This window comes from Denticeps clupeoides, chromosome 3 (assembly GCF_900700375.1).
Source record: "Denticeps clupeoides chromosome 3, fDenClu1.1, whole genome shotgun sequence".
Taxonomy (NCBI): Eukaryota; Metazoa; Chordata; class Actinopteri; order Clupeiformes; family Denticipitidae; genus Denticeps; species Denticeps clupeoides.
Window position 1 is genome coordinate 33,377,366 of NC_041709.1, and position 21,227 is coordinate 33,398,592.

The following is a 21,227-nucleotide window of genomic DNA, read 5'->3' on the forward strand; positions in this document are numbered from 1 at the left end:
TCATCTAACATTTGCCAGGTACACAACGACGGTCAGGTTCACAAAAGAGTTCACTAAAAAAGGGCGGCTGGTGATGTCTCCAGCTGCAGCCAATCCTGACAACGTCCAAAGATTCGGTCACGACAGGCGGTGGCAGTGTGATGGTCAGGGGCTGTTTTGCTGCTTCAGAACCTGGAAGAATTGCTGTGATTAAATGGAACCGTGAATTCTGTTTCCTACCAAAAAAAATCCTGGAGGAGAATGTCCAGCCATCTGTTGGTGACCTCAAGCTGATAAGAAATTGTGTTCTGCAGCAGGACAACGATCCAAAATACACCGGCAAGTCCACCTCTTCCCGCTCGTGTTGTCTGTTTGAGCTCACAATGGTTTGAACATTGACCTTTGAACCGCACCATGTGCTACTTTGTTTGAGTATTGTGTTGAGCAACTGAGTATCATCTCGAGTGAGATCTGGGATGAGATCAAGTTTTTTTCTACACTGGCTGGAAATCCCACTGCTGTCCGGTGGAGACCCTACAGTAAGCTGTGAGAAGCACAAACAGCAGAAGCCGGGACCAGAGGCCAGAGCAGGAGGACGTCAGGATGCGTTCGGTGTGGTGGCTCGTTGTGCTTCTGTCGCCCCCCACACTCTCAGAGTGTGAGCCTCTGTAAGTAGACCGATCGGCGTGCACAACACGACACGAAATGGTCCTCACGGCGATTTCTTCACCATCTCTGCTGATGACCACAAAAAAAAAACTGTCCCACAGAATATTTGAAATATTCAGCTAGAGGTTATTTGTCTGGTTCCTGTCGAATGCAGCCTGCATTTCATTTCTAGCTCTCTTTTGTTCCCCACCTGATGAAGGTGGGGTTGCTGATGTCATATATGAACGTGACTCATTTATTTTCTAAGCAAAGGTTTGGTCACACCTACTGTAGGCTTTTACATTACAGAACAAAACTGAAGAAGAAACAGGAAATAACACCTATGTGGTTATGTAATAAACAAAAGTGGAGTGATGTTGATGATGATGATGAGAAGAGTGAAAAAAACCGCCATGAAGGTTAAAAAAAGAGGCGACAAATTCATCAACCATATATCTGTTGTCCTCTGAGCAGCAATACAATAGCAAAGCACCGTCCCCACACACTGCTCCCCGGGCGCCTGTCATAGCTGCCCACTGCTCACTCAGGATGATGGGTTAAATGCAGAGGACAAATTTCACTGTGCTGTGCTGCTGTGTATCACATGTGACAATCACTTCACTTTAAAAGACAGCATGATGTCTTTATAGAATACTGTATTTGTAAGTAATTGTGCTGTAATATGAAACAGGGATTGATCTGGCATTATTCCGCATTTCACTCCTCAGCTACATCATGTTGTCTCCAAACATCTTGAGGGTGGGGTCATTGGAGAGAGTGTTTGTGGAGGCCCAGGATTACGCAGGACCTGGGCTGGACGTCACAGTCATGGTGAAGGACTACCCAGGCAAGAAGAAGGATCTGGTCAGGAAGACTGTAACCCTGAAAGCAACTAACCAAAACCAAGCTCTGATAAAGATAACTGTGAGTGACTCCAGCCTGCAGACCACCTGTAATCATCATGTTCACAACACATGGTGGTAAAGACAAACTCGGGATGTAACAATGCTGTTATGCTACGCAGCTGAAAGTGAAAGTGAAGTTAGTGTCATTGAGATACACTACAGCACACGGTGACACAACAAAGCGTGTCCTCTGCTTTTAACTATCACCCTTGGTGAGCAGTGGGCAGCCATGACACTTTTCCTCCACTCTTTTGGGTGCTTGGCGGCTACCAGACATGCTCTTGCTGCCCTCTAGTGGCACAGGATCATTGCTGCTAGCTGTCAGGGGAGCGTGTAAGTTACACCCGACCCTTTTCAGTCCTGCTTGCACTGATGTGCCACCTGCAGGCACAGGGCCAGGAGGCAGGGACTGGGGGTTGCCGGGAAGGCAAATTTGCAGAGGATGGCTCTGGCGCTTCTTCTGTGCTCCGGACCTCTGGTAGAGCTTACACTTCACTGAAGAATGAAAGGCAACCTCCTCCAAGATCGACAACACATAACTTTCTTCCTCCACCTGTCACCCTCTACACAGCTTACCCTCAACACTGCTCTCAACTTCCTCCAATGGGACCCACTTCCCACAGAGAAGGTTGTATCTGTGGAACATTCATCCACCAATCCGCCTCATTGTCACTGACGTTGACTTGTAGCTTCTCCTCCCTCAACCCCTCCCATGGCCGGTCCCACTTCTTGGGACCTCCATCGTCACGTGGATCATCCTTTCAATGTACCTCATCGGGCCATGGCGCAATCAACTCTCAAGGACAGTACTCCGGCCATCCTAGCCAGAGACGAAAGACCGGGCGTTCCTAATAAAGTGGCCGAAGGATCAGGCGTCCGTAATAAAGTGGCCCAAGGACCGGGAGGTCTTAATAATGTGGCTGATTGGCATCCTAATGAAGTGGCTGGTTTAAGATTCCATTGAATCACAGTGCTGGCGCTGCTGCTGTGTCAGTACCCCTTGTAGGACCCCCTTTGCTGGCAATGACACTGTAGCAGTACCACTTAAAAGGGGCCCCATTTTGAAAATGTTTAAGATCTGGGCTACATGCTTTTGTTATTTTTCACCCATTGCTGGATAAATTAATGTTAAACACTTTCAGGCAGCAAGGTGTTAAGTGTAGTGGTAGTTGCCTAGTGGGTAACACACTCGCCTATGAAACAGAAGACCCAAGTTCAAATCCCACTTACTACCATTGTGTCCCTGAGCAAGACACTTAACCCTAAGTTGCTCTGGGGGGGACTGTACCTGTAACTACTGATTGTAAATCACTCTGGATAAGGGCGTCTGGTAAATGTTGTGTTAGAGTTATACGTCGTTCCAACACATATAAACCAGAGAGAAATGACACAAGTTGAGTTCTTTTTACTTGCAAGGAGAGCGATCAGAGACGCGCAATACAGCATGCCTCTAAATGCTCTGCCGTCTCTTCCGCTTCCTCTCTTTTTATTTTATACAGGGCGGTACATTCATCACAGGATCACACCAAGCTTATAATTTGCATGTAGGGTTGTCTCTTGGTAGACGCTCCATCGCAAGGTCATGCTCGCTGGTTTCTTGCTTCTCCGCGGCTGCAGGCCTCCTCTTATCAAGTCTTGGTCATTCTGTTCTGCAAACAACCTGCAAACAACCACCAGTTTCTCATCCAAGAGACTAATGATTAAATATAGTGCGCATATTAAAAAGATTAATACAGTTTAATACATATATGTCAAAAAGGTAATAAAAGGTAATAGCATGATAACGTATATACATTTTCCAACATGCTGTAAATGTAAATGTGCAGATGCTTCTCAACAGGTTCCTGGAGGAGCCCCCAGTTTCGATGAGGACACCACAGAGAACCAGTATGTTTACCTGCAGGCCCAGTTCCCCGACCATCTTTTGGAGAAGGTGGTTCTTGTGTCCTTCCAACAAGGATACATGTTTGTTCAGACAGACAAGATGGCGTATTCTCCTTCAAGCACAGGTTTTATTCCAACCTTTTCTTTATTTTTACCAGCCAAGACTAGTGTCTCCAGTGTTGTATGGAGATAAATAGAAACTATCTAGCTTGTAAATGTGTTTACCTCCAGTCCGATACAAAATCTTCTGCCTGAGTCCTGGTCTACAACCTCTGGATAAGAATGTTGTAGTAGAAATGGTGGTGAGTACTTTCGCTCAGAAAAGAAAGGACATCACGTTGCACCGTAGATTCAGTGGTAACTGGTTAGTTTGTCTTCAAGAGCCCTGGTGGAACCATTGTGAAGCAGGAAGTCATCAGTGTCGAGAGTGGAATGGGCTCAGGGGCTTACAGAGTTCCTGAAGCAATCAGGTGGGCTTTTTTTTTTATTTAGGTGACCTTCTCAGGCCATTCTGAGCATGTTCAACTGCTGCAATGTTTGACCTTTCAGCTTTGGGGTGTGGAAGATAGTGACCAGGTTCCAGAACAGTCTGCAGTTAAGCTTCACATCCAAATTTGTGGTCAGAGGCAACCGTGAGTCTTGTCCCAACTCCACACATGTACAGTAAAAAGTCGTGTATTTTCTTCATGTAATACTGCTTCTACAGGGCCACAACACTTCCAAGTGAGACTGAGTCCCAGAAAAACGTTCTTCTCTATTGATGATGAGGAGCTCAGGGTTAATATCATGGCCCGGTGAGATTAGACGTTAACACCATACACAGTAAACATGAATGTAAATACAGAATTGTAGAACCATCTCAAGGAGGATCAGAAGATATGGACAGCACACGATTTAAATATATGAGTGTCACAGCAAAGGCTCTGAATACGTAGGACCATGTGATATTTCAGGCTTTCTTCGTTAATAAATTTGCAAAATGTCAACATTTTGCAGATTGTCAATTGTCAACTGTTTATTGCTTATGCATTTGATCTTTGTCCAACTCCGTCGGCCTGGATGTGAAGGACACATGTTTCTGGACTTTAGCATAACATCAAAACCATTTGAGCTTTTTGTCTTTCGTCTAACAACTATATTCTCCATATTATCTCCAGGTTTTTATTTGGCAAGGATGTGGAAGCAGTGGGGTTCGTGGTGTTCGGGCTTCTGACAAAAGACAATAAGAGAATGGATCTGCAAGATGCACCACAAAGAATAGAGGTAAGAACCTCAGAAACGGTCCAAAACCCAAAACTGTTCCGCCGCATGGGCTTCCAAGTGCTAATGAGGCGTGGCTGCAGATCCGCCGTGGCAGAGGCGAGGCTGTGCTGAGGAGAGAGCAGATCCTGCAGACCTTCCCAGATGTGAACTGGCTGCTCTACTCCTCCATACACATCTCTGCTAGCGTTGTGGCCGACGCAGGTACTGCAGCGCGGCTCATCTAGCTCCCAGTTCGTCTTTTCTATGTTAATGTCCACCTCTGGACCGCTGATGTCTCCCTCAGGCCGTGAAATTGTGGAGGCGCAGGAGACGGTTCAGATCATCGCGTCACCATACCGCATTCACTTCAGTGGAACCCCCAAGTTCTTCAAGCCAGGAAGCCCCTTATCTATAACGGTAATTTAGTGACGTGTTTATTTTATTTTTATTTATTTTTAACGTATTTGAAATGGGATTCATTTCTTTCTCCTGTTTCTCTCCATATTTCAAAATGAAACATCTCAATATATACACCGATGGCCCAAAACCAAGCTTTCCGTGAGGAACGCCGACCTCTCACCGGCCGGAGGGGTTGCTGTCGAGGCCGGAGCCGGAGCCGGTGCTGTGGAAGTGCGTGGGGTCACGGAGGAAAGTGGCCTGGCGAGACTGGCCGTCAACACGCAGGAGGGAGCGTCACCGCTGCTGATATGGGTACGGCCTCCGGCCTCTGCCTCAATAAATTAGCCAAAACCGCAAGTACATTTACGGCATTTACCAGACGCCCTTATCCAGAGCGACTTACAATCAGTAGTTACAGGGACAGTCCCCCCCTGGAGACACTCAGGGTTAAGTGTCCTGCTCAGGGACACAATGGTAGTAAGTGGGGTTTGAACCTGGGTCTTCTGGTTCATAGGCGAGTGTGTTACCATTGTGGATCCATTGGGGACCATTCAATCCATTGTGGAGTAAGGCTGTAACGTAACAAAATGTGAAAAAAGTGATGAATATTTTACGGATGCCCTGTATTTGAGAAGATCCCATGTGCGCTCCCAGTTACCACTCTGTCTACAACCCCGCGGTCCTCTTAGTTTTTATCTAGAGCCGTGGACCCTGGTGCCAAATTCAAATTTTATTTGTCACAGACAAAGTCGTACACGGTATGATATGCAGTGAAATGCTTTTAGCGACTACTACAGACCACAGTATTGCAAATGTTGCAAATATTGCAAACATAACCAAATATTACACTTTCATGTCCTTAACATAAAATATGGTGTGCAAATGAGTGAAAGTCAATGTATAAAGATTTTTTGCAAAGAGTAAAAAGAGCAGAGATTTTGTGCAGAGTGATTTTGTGCAAAGAGTCCAGAGTGATTGAAAGTGAAAGTGCAAAAGTGTTCCTGTTTGCTGTCGACACAACAGCACAGCACACGGTGACACAGCAAAATGTGTCCTCTGTATTTAACCCATCACCCTTGGTGAGCAGTGGGCAGCCATGACAGGTGCCCGGGGAGCAGTGTGTGGGGACGGTGCTTTGCTCAGTGGCACCTCGGCGGATCGGGATTCGAACCGGCAACCTTTTGATTACGGTAGGCCTTAACCGCTAGGTTAATCCCGAGCCACCAAGGTGCCGCTGAGGTCCCACACGCTGCTCCCCATCATCGGCGTGCCAGGAGCGGTCAGCTTTGTGTTTCCCTCGCAGGCGAGAACCAAAGCTCCCGGGCTCCCGGATGCCAGGCAAGCTGAGGCACAGATGACGTTTCAGGCCTTCCAGACTGCAAAAGGATCCGGGAGCTTCCTGCACATGAGCGCGGATGCCGCGGAAGTGGCGATCGGAGAGGATGTCCTGGTCACCATGACACGGGGTGACGGGCCCGCGGACCACGAAATGACCTGTCTGGTGGGTGCCTGACTGCCAACAGCTTCATGCAGACTGGTAGACAAAGCAATGACAACAACAACAACAACATTTATTTCTTATATAGCCCAAAATCACATACAGTATGTCTCAATGGACTTTGACAGGCCCTACAGTTGACACCCCCCACACTTGACCCTTCTGCACACAAGGAAAAACTCCACACAAAAAAACTCTAGGAGAGAGAAAAAAAAGAAAGGAAGAAACCTTGGGAAGGAGTGATACAGAGAGGGACCCCCTTCCAGGGTAGAGTGAGCCTGCAAATGGTGTCAGTGCAGGGTTGGATATGATATAATGATAAGTCCTACAGTTGTAGGGTTGGAGAAGTCCAGGATGTAGTCAGTGTCATGGTCTAGATTACGTGTCCATAATGATGTTACTGGTCCATTTGAAGATCCCTATAGCTGTAGTTGTAACGGTGGTGGTGGCTGTGGTGACCCTCTGGTTTGTTTCATGGTATGTCCTTGTTTAGCAGTTGTCAGGAACCAGGATTTATTTGCTGGTCTGATCACTGGGGTCTGCCAGTAGTCTGGGCGCTTGATTCCGTGTCTCAGATAAAACAAACAGAAGCAGCGGCAGACGGTTGGGCTGTATGACCGATACTGAAATATGTGGTTATAGTGGTATATTGGTGCTACAGTGGCCCGGTACCCTAACTAGGACAGCCTAACTAGGGTGAATTTAACTCTGTCTGTGTCTAACAGGGGGACTCTGTGATAAACTGGACTTTATAATTGACACTGCGTCAAAGTGAAGTGAAATGAGGGTCTAGGACTTTAGCAAAAAGCCAGAGAAAACAGATAGGTTTTGAGATTGGATTTAAACACTGAGACTGTGTCTGAATCCCGGACACTGACAGGCAAGCTGTTCCACAACTGCGGAGCTCTATAGGAGAAGGATCTGCTCCCAGCTGTGACCTTCTGCACCTTTGGTACCAGTAGTGACCCCGCACCCATTGATCGAAGGGGGTGTGGCGGTTCGTAAAGAACCAAAAGTTCACTCAGGTATTGTGGGGCGAGACCATTTAGAGCTTTATAGGTTAAAAGTAGGATTTTGTAGTCAATCCTAAATTTGATGGGTAACCAGTGCAGTGATTGTAAGACTGGGGTGATGTGGTCAAATTTCCTGGTTCTGGTTAGAACTCTGGCTGCAGCATTCTGTACTAGCTGGAGTTTACTCATGCACCTACTAGAGCATCCAGACAGTAATGCATTGCAGTAATCTAACCTTGATGTAATAAATGCATCCAACATTTCTGCATCATGCATTGAAATGATATTTCTTATCATTTCAATCATTTCAGAATGCTATCCTAGTGACATTGTCTACGTGCGAATTGAATGAGAGACCTGCATCAATGATGGTGAAATAGAAAGGCTATCCAGGGTTATGATGTAGTCAGCCAGCTTACCTTGTCAGGGTTTAACAGGAGAAAGTTGGTGAGCATCCACTGTCTAATGTCCTTCAGACAATTCTCTATTCTGTTCAGCTGCTGCCTCTGATCTGGCATTGCTGACAGATACAGCTGTGTGACGTCAGCGTAGCAATGAAAGCTAATACCGTGTTTGCGGATGACGTCACCTAAAGGTAACATGTATAGAGAAAAAAGTAACAGCGTAGCAATGAGGGGTCCGGAGGTACAAAGTTTTGTTCTGTATCACCAAATGCAACATAATCTATATTAAATTGCTCTATAATTGCACTATTATGTTTTAAAGGCCATTTTGGACGAGGCAACGGCAACGTAAAAGCCGATATCAGCTGCCAATTGATATTCACAGCATCACGGCAGCTTACAATCAGGGTTTAGTGCCATGCTTTTGGAAACAGTGGTAGGAGGTGGGATAAAAATTGCCAATTCATCCCAGAATATGGAACGTCCTCGCTAAAAAGGGACCGTTGGACAGTTAAAACAGGATGACATCTTCTTCATCTTCTTGCCTTTGTTAGATTCTGAACAAAGGACAGATCTACCACGTTGAGAGGTTGAGAGGAAACAAAGTGTTCTGGACGCTACAAGTGACTAAGGACATGGTCCCCTCCTTCCGCGTCGTGGCCTATTACCACACAGGCTCCTCGGAGGTGGCGTCCAACTCCGTCTGGGTGGATGTGAAGGACACGTGCATGGGGACGGTAGGTTCGCAGCTCCACCTGATGACTGGTTTGTGGTTCCGTTTGCCACTTCTCCAACATTGGCCCTTTGCTCGTCCCTTTTTTTCAGCTCAAGCTGACCAAAGAAAGACATCGCTCTGTCTACAACCCCGGGTCCCCTTTGTCTTTATCTATAGCCGGGGACCCTGGTGCAAAAGTCTTCCTGTTTGCTGTCGACAAAGGAGTCGGCCCCCGCGGTGACCCACACAGACTCACTCAGACCAAGGTGGCACGTTCCGCGCGGTTCCGGCAGATCCGTTAGAAATGTCTTCCCACTAACCCGTGGTCGTGTCCACCTTCAGATCTGGGACGCGATCGAGAGCCGGGACCCTGGCTGCACTGCTGGCAGCGGGAAGGACAGCATGGGCGTTTTCTACGATGCCGGGCTGCTGTTTGAGTCCAGCACTGCCGGAGGAACGTCCATCCGGACAGGTACAACAGGACACAGAGCTTATTTGGGGCATGTATTGAAATCCTATTAGACTTATTTCATGAAAACATTTCAGAGTCCACCTGTGAATCTCCAGTAAAAAGAAATCGAAGATCAGCAGAAGGTACGAAACATCATTTTAAAACTGGACTTGTCAAAAAATGACAACATCCAACAGTGCAGTTTTTTTTTTTTTTTTTTACTGCAGGTCAGGATGAGGACATGGACGACATCTTGGACATATTGGAATACATGAATTCCCGTTATCAGTCAGAGGAGGCCTGGCTCTGGGACGAGCAGGTGCTTCCTGAGTGCCGGTACAGACCCTGGTGAGGTTTCTGCGCGCTCTCCCTCTTTCCCATCAGTCCCTCCATTACTCCGTCGCTCCATTCTCCTTCTCAACTCTCTATCCGTCCTCTCGCCAGCAACGCCACCTCTGTCAGCAAGCGGCTTTTTCTACACCGCTCCATCACCAGCTCGGAGATCTCTGCTGTCAGCGTTTCCGGAAGTCACGGTAACAGCCGCACTCGCCTACTGTAGGACGAATGAGACGGCGGGTGACATGCTTCCCGCTCCCGGGCAGGTATCTGTGTGGCAGAACCGTTGGAGGTCCGCACCATGAAGGACTTCTTCGTACACCTGGTTCTACCGTATGTTGCCAAGCGCTACGAGCAGCTGGAAATGAAAGCCGTTCTCTACAACTATGGGGACGAGGACATGAAGGTTTCACACCGACACACACACACTGTGGACAAGATGAAATACAGCTCTGTTCTCATTTTAAGGGGAAGTGAAGTGATTGTCGTTGTGAAACACAGCAGCAAAGCTCACGGTGACACAACGAAATGTGTCCTCTGCTTTTATCCATCACCCCTTGGTGAGCAGTGGGCAGCCATGATAGGCGCCAATAGTGAGGTGCCACCGAGCAAAGCATGGCTGCCCACTGCTCACCAAGGGTGAAAAGCAGAGGACACGTTTCCTTGTGTCACCGTGTGCTGTGCTGCAGTGTTTCACAGTGGCAATCGCTTCACTTTCAGTTTAAATAATTCAGATTGATTTCCGTGATCGTTGTATTTGCCAACATAGATTTTGATTCTGTTACATTACGTTGCATCCGTTTATCCACGCCCCAGGTTTAAATTTACAGCGTTTATCGGGCGCAACTTACAATCAGTAGTTACACGGACAGGGACCTGGAGACACTCGGGATTAAGTGTTTTTGCTCAGGGACACAATGGTAGTAAGTTATGTTAAGTGTTACCCACTAGGCTGCTACCACCCTTTCATTTGCAGCTTCATTTGCTTAGTCTGAAAAAGTCGCAACGTTCCCCATCATGTCCATGGTAGCATGAATTGGACTAAACCAATAAATTAATGACTTATGTGTGATTTTATATATCAAAAGACACATTGTTAGCAACAAAGCAAAAGCTGAATGCAACAGTGTAATTTTAACCAGTTCATACATGGAACACAGCGAGAAGCACTTCAGAACCAGCTCTCAGTTCTTCTGGATCTGAGCTGACTGCATGTTCTTCTGAAAGGTGCGAGTGGAGCTGACGAGAAAGAGGGACATGTGCACCGCCGCCAGCCCGGTAGACCGTAACTACCAGGTGGTCCAGGTAAAGGTCAACTCTTCCTATGCCGTGCCCTTCGTGATCGCCCCTTTGGAACTGGGGAAGCACACGGTGGAGGTCAAGGCAGTTGGCTACAACTTAATCTTATATGATGGTGTGAGGAAGGACCTCTATGTGCAGGTGAGGCCTGATTTTTAACCATTAAAGCAACATGAGTCTTTGTCAAATTGTCATTTTAGTTTTTATTAGTCTTAGTCATGTCCACACTCATTTCATTTTAGTCAAATTTTAGTCAACTAAAAGTCAGAGCATTTTAGTCTTATTTTAGTCAGAAAATGTTTCATCGAGACACTTAATTGTAAAGAAAGTGACCAACAGTCTCTTCGTCTTTGTCTACCGACTATCCGCTCACCAACTATAATATATCTACGACCCACCATGAGCATTCTGAAATCTAAATAATGCACAAACAGGAATTGAGGAATTTAAGGGCATCTTTGGAACCGGATGGGAGAAACAGGAACAAGAAATATTGCATAATAAGATTGTTATTAAACAAAAGAAAATAACTTATATTGCTCTTAGTAACCAAAAGAGATGTTTTCTATAGTTTTTATTTTGTAAACCATAGTCTTTATTCGTCATCAATTTTACATGATGTATTTCGTTATAGTTATCGTCATATAAGCAGCATTTATGTTTCATTTACGTCTCATCTCGATTCTGTCCGAAAAAAATGATGTTGACAAAAACAACACTTTGTTTTTAGCCGGAAGGCCTGCTGAGAAGCACGGTTGTGAAGAAGATCTTGCTGAACCCAGTAAAATATGGCAAGTTTGATTTTCCATCTTTTTTCTTAGCAGATACCATATTAGGTGGTAGTAGCCTATTGGTCAATACACCTGAGCAAGACACTTAACCCTGAGTGTCTCCAGGGGGACTGTCCCTGTCACTACTGGTTGTGAGTCAATCTGGATAAGGGCGTCTGATTAATGCTGTAAATGAAAAATGTCGTTTCGCATGTGTAACGTAGTTGTATGGAGCTTTTTCACATATTGCGCTACTGTGTGTGTTTATGATATTTGGGTTTGGGAAAGGTGGCATTCAGACAGAGTTGGTGACAATCCGGTGGTCTGACGTGGTGGGCCGCATGCTGCACACACCGGCCAGTGTTCACATCCGAGTGGAAGGTAATTCATCACGACAACATTGTCCTTCAGCAGATATACTGAAGAAAAAAACTCAGTGCTTACTGATATATATACATATACATATATATATATATATATATATATACACGTGAAGTGCAGCACAGCACACGGTGACACAACAAAATGTGTCCTCTGCTTTTAACCATCACCCGTGCACTTTTGTCTTGAGTAGAGGTTCATCACCTCTTTGTTCTCCATACCTTTGTCAAACAGCCTTCCCCTGGCCATTTGACAAAGTTATGGAGAACAAAGAGGTGATGTCCCATCTTACAGTGCTTTCTGAAAAGCGAGCCGAACCCTCATAGACAACCATGTGTCCTGCAGGTCAGAAAATGGCCACAATGAGATCCACCGAAAGTAGAGTAAATACAATGCAAACCCAGGTTTTGGCGGCTTGTGCCCCACATTGGGTTGTCTGTTTTGGGCGGGGCGTGTCCTAGCAGGTAAGGAAGCATACTCATAACCGCCTGAACCGCTAAGGTGCCACTGAGGTCCCCTTGACCTGTTATGGCTACTCACAAAATGGTGATGTGGCAATCAGTCAGAAACGAGTTTCACTTTTGCTGAACCTTTTTAAGTTGCTACAAGTTCTTTTCTGTTTTTTGCTTCGTCTGCAAGGCCAAGATTTGAGTCGAATCATGGAGAAGACCTTCAGGGGGGAGTCCCTCAGCGCTTTCCTATTTCAACCTGGTGGGAACAGTCTGGAGAACATGCTGACCATGACACTGCCACTCACCGCTGCCCACTACATGGACAGAACTAACCAATGGGATGAAGTAGGGATGGAGAAGCGTGCCGCAGCAGTCGAGTACATCAGCACAGGTGAGCGATGGAAGGAGGTCAAAGCTGCAATCATTCGTCCGAGTTTGGAGACACCCTGGAGGATCTGAGATTCTTTTTCTTCTCTCAGGTTACCAGAGACAGCTGACGCACCTCAGACCAGATGGCTCGTTTGGTGTTTTTATGACGAGACCCAGTAGCACTTGGTGAGCCTCTACCACCAATAATTCCCAGAACCTGTGGTCCTGAAACTTCTCACATTATCCCAGGTCTTTAAAAACAGACGCATATGTTTCCATGTCTGATTGGAGGCTGACCGCATACGTTGTTAAAATATTCACCCTGGCCGGAGACGTCACGCCCGTAGAAACGAACGTGGTCTGCGGCGCCCTCAGGTGGCTCCTCCTGAAAACACAGCAGACTGATGGGAGCTTCAGAGAGTTGTTCCCCGCTGTGTTTGCCCTGGTACGTTGTGTAGATTCAAGGCCGTGTTTTCTGAAACCGTCAGTCAGTTTTTCTGACAGCCTGGCTTGTGTAATCAGGGCAGGATATGGAGCAGGAAGGACACGGACGCCTCGCTGACAGCGTTTGTCCTCACGGTCATGCAGGAGAGCCAACACCTCTGTCCTGGAACCGTAAGCATGACTAGCCTGAGATGTTCTCCACGTACATTCTCCGCTCTTCGGGACAGGTCTCAGTCTTATGCCAAATATAAGTCATAAAACATAAAAAAATACTCTGAATATTAGCCTTAGAAGGCAATTTGGCAGGGGATGAAGTTAAATTGGAGCTGAGCAACATCCCCAACGCACCATAACTGCTGTAGACACGCCTACCACAAATGCAAATTTTAAAAAAACGTAGCTTTTTTACTTTTTCTAGAACCTCGTGGAAGGTATGAGGAAAGCCGTGCAATACCTGGAGCTCAGAGTCTTCACGCTGGACAGCGCATACCCTGCTGCCATGGTTTCCTACGCATTGGCTAATGTGGGCAGACTCAGCGAGGACTTCCTGTGGAAGCACGCCTCACCCAGTAAGCGGGCGTGGCTCCGTTCGCTTTCTTACACTGAATGAACCTGCAGACGATCTGAAGCCCAATACGTCGGTGAAACGGGCAACGCCGTTTTCACCAGAACGGCACAACACAGACACGACCTCCTAAGGAGAAAAGAAGCCAAAACTTAACCTTTGATGGTAATCCTTCAGGGTCACGGTCCTACAGGTCAACCCACAGAGTTGGATCCACAGATCTGCGTGAAGACTAATGGGTGGTAGTAGCCTAGGTGGTAACGCCTGTGATCCAGAAGACCCAGGTTCAAACTCCACTTACTACCATTGTGTCCCTGAGCAAGACACTTAACCCTGAGTGTCTCCAGGGGGGACTGTCCCTGTAACTACTGATTTTAAGTCACTCTGGATAAGGGCTGGATAAGGATGTAATGTAAAACAAAGTCCCATCCCAATCTGACCCCTGACCCCTGACACTGTTTGTTGCTGGTTCGTAGAAGGCAACGTGTGGCCGGTTCCCGGGGATCACTCCTTCACCCTGGAGGCCACGGCCTACGCCCTCTTGGCCTTGCTGAAGACGAACGAGTTGGAAAAGGCTGGCGCGGTTGTGCGCTGGTTGAACACCGAGAAAGCTAGTGCGGGGATGTATGGGTCCATTCAGGTAGCGTGAAGTCCAAAAAAGTAAAAAAAAATTAAAAATTGTTTTTGTTTCATAAAGTAAAATTTGATTCTAAAATTCAATTCCACAGTCCACGCTCATCGTATACCAGGCCGTGGCAGAGTACAGGACACGGGGCAAGGAGCTCCTCAACGTCAGCTTGCAAGTCACCGTCGATCCCGGTCCAACGCATCGCCCCACCACGTGGACCTTCAACCGGAGGAACGCCCTCGTGAGCCGATGGACACAGGTAACCCGGACGGTTCACGTCCCACCTACACACCGGCGAGCTCAGACTCTGAACTACTTCTGACCGCCACCCTCGCAGTTCCCTTTCTCCGCCTCCCACCATCAGGATTTGGAGGTTACGGCCAGAGGGACCGGCCTCGCGACACTCACCGTGAGTACCCGGCGAGCTCTTACTCTAGATCAGTGTCTCAGACCTTCTCACGCCGAGGACCACTTTATCGCAGACCACTAAACCTCCCTGAACGCCGAGTGTAGTTCAACAATATATTACAAATGGGTTTCTAATTCACGTCTGGCTGCACCCTGGACCCCTTTAACCTCGTGTCTGGGGGGGACACCTCTGTTCAGTTGTGGGGCTTTGTTGTCAGTCGTCCAATCAGGATGGAAAATCCAGCTTTCACAGAAACGACCTCAGTATCTATTACGACTGGAACTGTTAATACGCACATAATTCTAATAATAATTATGATTATTTTTATTTAATAATTCTAAAAATAATAATATTAAAGGAGCACAGAATTCTGAGAACAAAGCATGATATAAAATACATGCTTTACTTGTCCCCCCTGCTGAAAGGTTGGAAAAGGAGACACAACACATCCATTTTATTTTATTTTACTTATTTAAATGTTCGTACTGTTTTAGCTCCTTCGCTTTCAGTACGATGTAAACATCGCTCTAGATAAAGGGCCATCTTATACTGGTGCCGTTGAGGTAAGTCGGTGCAGTTAATCGTCACTTAGCTTGTCCCTGTTTTTCTAGGCCACAGTCGCGTATTCCGCCGTAGAAAACGATCAGAAGGAGGCCTGCCGACATTTCAAATTAAACGTGACTCTGGAGAAGCAGTCCGAAGGTAAACTGCACCCGACTGGGTGCATATTAGTATGTAAAAAATGTTCATCTCTGACTTGCCCTGGGTGAAGAGTCTGTGATGGTCGAACATTATTAAACATTTGTTACATTTTTTTTTTTTTTTAAATCTCAGTTTTGTACGACGGAGCCAGTGAGACGTACTCTCTCAGCGTTGAGGTCGCGTAAGTCCACTTCAGAATCTTCACCTGCTTTTTACCAGCAGAAATATCAAATCCCGCTCCTGCCCTCAGCATCCTGTCTGAAGGCCGCCAGGCAACAACTTCCGTCCTGGAAATTGAGCTGCTGACCGGATTTGTTGTGGATGCTGGTGATTTAGCTAAAGTACGACAGTAACGCCACAGGAATGATTCAATTGTTCAAAATGTTCAAATGATATATGCTTTATGTCAGTTCTTTTTTTTTTCCTTGCAATCTCAGTTGTCGTCTTTAGAGGGCGTCAGTGTCAAGAGACCTGACGTGAATGAAGCATCGCCTCTCGTCTTCTACCTCGATACGGTACAGAGCTTCATTTTTTCATCTTTCTGCTGCTTCTGCGTTCTCTACGTTCTTCCTTCCTTCTCCCAGGCGTCCTCTGCAGAGACGCACCGTCTTAGGCTCATGGTGCACAAGGTGGTGGAGGTGGTCGCTCTGCTCCAGCCGGCTGCCGTCCGTGTGCGCAGGTTCAACTCGGCTGGTCAGTCCGTCCTCTTCTCTTCTCGGCGTCAGGAGGACCTGGTTCTGCCGGGCTGTTTATCTCTGTCGTTGATCTGAACGCCTTCCAGAGAGTCTGTGCGTAAAGTTCTACCACCCGCAGAGGGGAGGCGGACTCCTGAACAAGATCTGCCACAGCGATGTGTGCCGATGTGTTGAAGGTCTGTCTTCTTTTTTTATTCCGAATTTGTCCCATCATATATAACAAGCGAACAAAACCAATCTGTTCTCTGAGCTCCAGACCAATATTTCCCATCTTTTGAGTGTTAATGGTTGTTGGTGCCACAAGGTTGAAGGACAGAAGAGGCACAAATGCTCGACGGGTGAACGAAAACGTATTTTTTTTAACAGAAAAACACAAAAAAAAAACAAAAAAACAAGGTAGCATGTGGCAAAGTGTCAGGATCTGTTCAGGAAAGGCGCGTCCATGTCACTGCAGGAACAACTATTGCCTACTCACATGTAAAGGGTCCTTGATCCGAGCCCAGCTGTACGACAACAACAACATTTATTTCTTATACAGCCCAAAATCACATACAGTATGTCTCAATGGGCTTTGACAGACCCTACAGTTGACACCCCCCACGCTTGAACCTTCTGCACACAAGGAAAAACTACTGGTCCATTTGAAGATCCCTGAAGCTGTAGTTGTAACGGTGGTGGTGGCTGTGGTGACCCTCTGGCTCGTTTCATGCTATGTCCTCTGGTGGTCTTTTCGCTGGAGTCTGCCAATAGTCTGTGCGCTTGATTCCGTGTCTCGGAGAGAACAAACAGAAGCATCGGCACTTGGTGGCATCGTACGAATGGTACTGAAATATGTGGTGATAGTGGTATATTGGGGCTACAGTGGCCCGGTACCCTGTACCTAGGCGTTACAAGTAGAAGTGATTGAAAAACCTTTAAAAAGTGTTGTACAATTTTTTATGTTATTGGTTGTGTGAGATGTTCATTTACAATGAACATTTACACCAAATTTTAGCATCATTTTAAAGGTAAATGCAGAAGTCAGTTAGAGATGTAACAAAAATCTCGGAATAAATTTCTCCCCCCCTGCAGCGCGCTGCGGCGTACAGAAGAAGCGGGATTTGCAGCAGGCCGAGCGCAGGGACAACGCCTGTGTGCCGGGCGTGGATTACGGTGAATAACCTGCTGGCATTAACCTGTCCCCAGCCGGGCGGCGTCAGCACCGGGCCCGGATTTAACCGAGATGCTTCTCCTGTCCCTGCAGTTTACAAAGTAACCTATGAACAGGCAGAGGCGGTGGCTCACACAGATACGTACCACATGAGGGTCGAGCAGGTGCTGAAAGAAGGTAGGGACGGTCGTATCAAACCGTACAGAACAACGATAAAAGTGTTCAAAACGCAGCTCATTACTTTTTTAAAACTTCCCATTCACTGCTTAACTCATTTTACATTTACAGCATTTAGCACACGCCCCTTATTCAGAGAGACTTACAGTCAGTAGTTACAGGGACAGTCCCCCTGGAGACACTCAGGGTTAAGTGTCCTGCTCAGGGACACGATGGTAGTAAGTGGGGGTCTGAACTTGGGATTTTGTGGTCTTTTGGTTCTAGGCTGCCACCACCTTTTTTGAATTGTTGGTCAATTGCTTTGCGATTGATTGCCGCTCTTGTGCACCCTGCACGGCAGACACGCCCACACCCAATGACACAACGTTGTTGAACAAAATGCATCTATTTTAATTCCCGGTTTTACATTTTTTACGCCGGGAGATCTGGGTTTGGGTTCATGTCATGGTTCTGGTTTCGTTTTACCCCAGGCACAGACAGTCTGGTTCAAGGCAAAGTACGTCTTTTCATGGCCCACCCCTCCTGCAGGCAGACTCTGGACCTGACTAAGGGCAGGTCCTACCTGCTCATGGGCCACTACAGGGATCTGGTCCAGTCGAATGGGAGGTGTGAACTGAGTTCCTTTACTCCTGGAGAAGGAGAATAACTGGGGACAATACCGGAATTCTGTCTTTCAGGTGACTCTCTGTCCTTGCTTCTCTCCACAGTTACTTGTACTCACTCAGCGAGTCCACCTGGATTGAATATTGGCCAACAGAGGTGGAGCGTGCAAGTCCTGCATTAAAGAAGAACTTAGCAGATATTGAAGCGTTTGCTGAATACATTAAAACGACGGGCTGCCTCTTTTAAAGTCTTCACATCGATCCATATTCACATTTTACATTTTGTTCATTTTCTATGTAGCATTAGCACTCAATTAAAAAAAATGTTACAAATAAACTACAAAGAGAACACCATCTTTTACGGCGTTTCCGTAAAGGATCTTTTCTGGAGTCGGTGAACGCTCACTTCCACGGTTGCCATTGATCTGTTTTGAAGTGAAAATGAAGTGATTGTCACATGTGATACACAGCAGCACAGCACACGGTGCACACAGTGAAATTTGTCCTCTGCATTTAACCCATCACCCTTGGTGAGCAGTGGTCTTTGCTGAAATCCAGTTGCTGTTGCTTATTTCAATTTACTTGGTCAGAGGTGAGAGATTCCAATTTCACAGATAAACAGCAAAAATAAATATGTAATAAACAGAAACTATAATTCTAGATTTTTTTACACAAAGTAATGAAAAGGTTGACCTGCCTGCTGATCTCAGATTACATCATTTCGTTGTTGAGCCACGAAGGATCGGGCGCAATGACGTTCAGGCAGGATTCGGAGATGTCGAAATTGTCTAGATGGCTCCACCGAGCCGTAACTCCACCCTCACAGGCCAGTCACTTATCAGCCCCCGGCAGGCCCGCCGGTTCCTGTAGGCCGGAGTCAGCATGACTCGCTTTCGCACCGTGCAGCCGTTCCCTCTCGTCCGGAATCAGGCTTCTGTAGGCATGTACCCGCCCGCTGCATGATACGAAAGCGAAGCGCAGCACACGGCGACACAACGAAATGTGTCCTCTGCATTTAACCCGTCACCCTCGGCGAGCAGTGGGCAGCCATGACGGGCGCCCGGGGGGGGGTCAGTGTGTGGGGTACGGCGCCTTGCGCGATGGAAAATGATGATGAAAGTTGCATCAGCGCCGGTCGCATGGGACCATGCGGAGATCTTCGGTTAAGATCCTCTCGCTGAAGAACCCGCTGATTCAGGGGGCGGGGCCTGCACCGGAGCTCCACCACTCTGGTGCTTCTGGCCCCCTGAAGGCAGTCGGGGCCTGACGGCGTGATGGACGGGGTTGTGGTGTGGTGGACCCTGCTGCTGCTCGCTCTCCACGCGCTGTCTCTCTCCGCCGAGGCGTAAGTGTGTCTCTGGGGACGAGGTTTCACTGACTTGAATAAAGTGCAAAATACTGTTGCATTACGCACACATTCGTGCACAATCCAGCTTCCTTTCGAGCTCCACGCGTCTCACGCTGTTGTGTCCCAGGTCGTCCGCAGCGACGAGCATCGACTGTCCGGAGAAATGCAGTCCGCAGAGGAGGGGCGTCTCCGACATCAGCGCACTGTCCAGCCAGGCCTGCAAGCCCTCCATCGATTACGGTGAGTGAACGCGTGAGAAGAAGCGTTACCATCTCTGAAGGTAAAAGGAAGACGTTCATCTAGACTCTTCTCCGTCTTGGCCCCTCGGTGGTGGAATGAACTTCCCCTCGAGGTCAGAACAGCTCAGTCACTGAGCACCTTCAAACGACAGCTCAAGACCTTCCTCTTTAAAGAATATTTAGATTAAATTGTAATTTTCTTGTTGTCGAACCTTGTGTACAGAATCTACAACAGAGTGAATAAAATAGATGTATTCATAGTTGGGGGTCCTAGTGAACCGGAATTGATCTCTTCATCGATGGTAACTTGAAAGCACGTTGTAAGTCGCTCTGGATAAGGGCGTCTGCCAAATGCCGTAAATGTAAATGTAAATGTAAGAAGCCCCTGAGATGCCCGAGGTAGACTCTTCTGCATTTCCAAGCCGCTCTCGCTCGTTTCCAGTGTACAAGGTCCGGGTGGAGGACAGCGAGAAGACCATGCACACCGACGGCTACAGGCTGACGGTTGAAGAGGTTCTGAAGCCCGGTATGTCTCTCAACCACAGTCACACACACACACACACACACACACGCTGAAACGGGAGGCTTGTATCTCGTGCAGGGACGGACGCCGAGGCCTACGGGGAGCAGCGGGTCTTCATCTCTCGCTCCGCCTGCAGGTCCGACCTGGAGCTGGAGCCGGGAAAGACGTACCTGGTCATGGGCGAGGCCGAGAGCGTCAAAGAGTTGAAGGGCAGGCGAGTGGCTTTTTTTATTTATTTATTTGTTTTTTTTGCTACTGGTTTACTGGAGTGCGGGCGTGGCTCTCACGACCGCGCGTGCTTTGTGGTGGCAGCTACCATTACGTGTTTGGCGAACACACCTGGCTGGAGTACTGGCCCACGGAGGAAGAAGGGAAGAGCGCGGCTCACAAAGCCCGGCTGGAGAGTCTGCAGCAGCTCCTGCAGGACATGGACTTTGGCTGCCCCGAATGACGCCCCACCTGCTTATAAAAAATGGAATTAAAAAAAATATGGAATAAATGTTTTAACCAACGTGCACAAGCTACATTTCTGCATTAAACTGTAAAGTAAACCAAACAGATTTTTCAATTGGTTGTAAAACGACTCGTCTGCTGCTTTTGCCTACATCGGATGCAGAAGTTATGAATAAATCTCAAGCTGTGAATAAATGCAAGTTTAGCGATTTGTTTAGTGTGCGCACACATTCACACGCCAGATGAACAGAACTGAACCTTCAGCCATATCGCTGTACCAGGAATGGAATGTTTACTAGAACCAATAAAGCACCTAAGATGGGAGTTAACGGGTCCGAGATGGGAGGTTCCACGTTCGCAGATAAATGGGGCTGATGAAAGTATTTAAAATAAGAAGTAAAATACCGTGTAACTGATAGAATTCAGTTATAATTCACAGCTAAGACGAGAGACCGCTGTGAAGGTTTGTTAACGCCATGCCGAGTTTCTTCGTGTTCATCAGGGTTAAAGTGTGACAGATTTACCCAAAAAACGTTGGAGTAAGGAG

General features: G+C 47.3%; 2 protein-coding genes across 2 annotated transcripts; both read left to right on the top strand.

Moving 5' to 3' along the window:
- The first annotated feature begins 582 nt into the window (after nucleotides 1–582).
- Nucleotides 583–18,387, top strand: LOC114785456 (complement C3-like). Its single transcript, XM_028971734.1, has 35 exons — nucleotides 583–647; nucleotides 1,356–1,551; nucleotides 3,373–3,541; nucleotides 3,648–3,718; nucleotides 3,798–3,886; nucleotides 3,966–4,048; nucleotides 4,123–4,210; nucleotides 4,574–4,679; nucleotides 4,760–4,880; nucleotides 4,963–5,075; nucleotides 6,361–6,558; nucleotides 8,527–8,709; nucleotides 8,798–8,953; nucleotides 9,030–9,159; nucleotides 9,366–9,486; nucleotides 9,583–9,671; nucleotides 9,741–9,880; nucleotides 10,702–10,914; nucleotides 11,504–11,564; nucleotides 11,832–11,924; nucleotides 12,564–12,767; nucleotides 12,856–12,931; nucleotides 13,037–13,190; nucleotides 13,268–13,360; nucleotides 13,608–13,758; nucleotides 14,231–14,394; nucleotides 14,483–14,641; nucleotides 15,403–15,493; nucleotides 15,716–15,834; nucleotides 15,931–16,186; nucleotides 16,275–16,364; nucleotides 17,260–17,340; nucleotides 17,432–17,515; nucleotides 17,986–18,121; nucleotides 18,223–18,387. The coding sequence occupies exons 1-35, from the start codon at nucleotides 583–585 to the stop codon at nucleotides 18,362–18,364; spliced, it is 4,485 nt and encodes a 1,494-aa protein (XP_028827567.1). The 3' UTR covers nucleotides 18,365–18,387.
- Nucleotides 18,388–19,270: 883 nt separating this feature from the next.
- On the top strand, nucleotides 19,271–20,875 carry LOC114785873 (complement C3-like). The gene is made up of 5 exons (XM_028972518.1): nucleotides 19,271–19,462; nucleotides 19,593–19,705; nucleotides 20,147–20,230; nucleotides 20,306–20,441; nucleotides 20,540–20,875. Exons 1-5 carry the CDS (start codon nucleotides 19,392–19,394, stop codon nucleotides 20,676–20,678), a joined length of 543 nt encoding a protein of 180 aa, XP_028828351.1. The 5' UTR covers nucleotides 19,271–19,391; the 3' UTR covers nucleotides 20,679–20,875.
- Nucleotides 20,876–21,227: the final 352 nt, after the last annotated feature.

Excerpts from the sequence above, each read along its gene's own strand:
- LOC114785873 (XM_028972518.1), top strand. The coding sequence starts at position 19,392 with ATGGACGGGGTTGTGGTGTGGTGGACCCTGCTGCTGCTCGCTCTCCAC. Across the intron at positions 19,706-20,146 it reads CAAGCCCTCCATCGATTACG|TGTACAAGGTCCGGGTGGAG; the intron begins GTGAGTGAACGC and ends GCTCGTTTCCAG. Across the intron at positions 20,442-20,539 it reads GTCAAAGAGTTGAAGGGCAG|CTACCATTACGTGTTTGGCG; the intron begins GCGAGTGGCTTT and ends TTGTGGTGGCAG.
- LOC114785456 (XM_028971734.1), top strand. The coding sequence starts at position 583 with ATGCGTTCGGTGTGGTGGCTCGTTGTGCTTCTGTCGCCCCCCACACTC. Across the intron at positions 4,211-4,573 it reads AGGGTTAATATCATGGCCCG|GTTTTTATTTGGCAAGGATG; the intron begins GTGAGATTAGAC and ends TATTATCTCCAG. Across the intron at positions 9,487-9,582 it reads GAGTGCCGGTACAGACCCTG|CAACGCCACCTCTGTCAGCA; the intron begins GTGAGGTTTCTG and ends TCCTCTCGCCAG.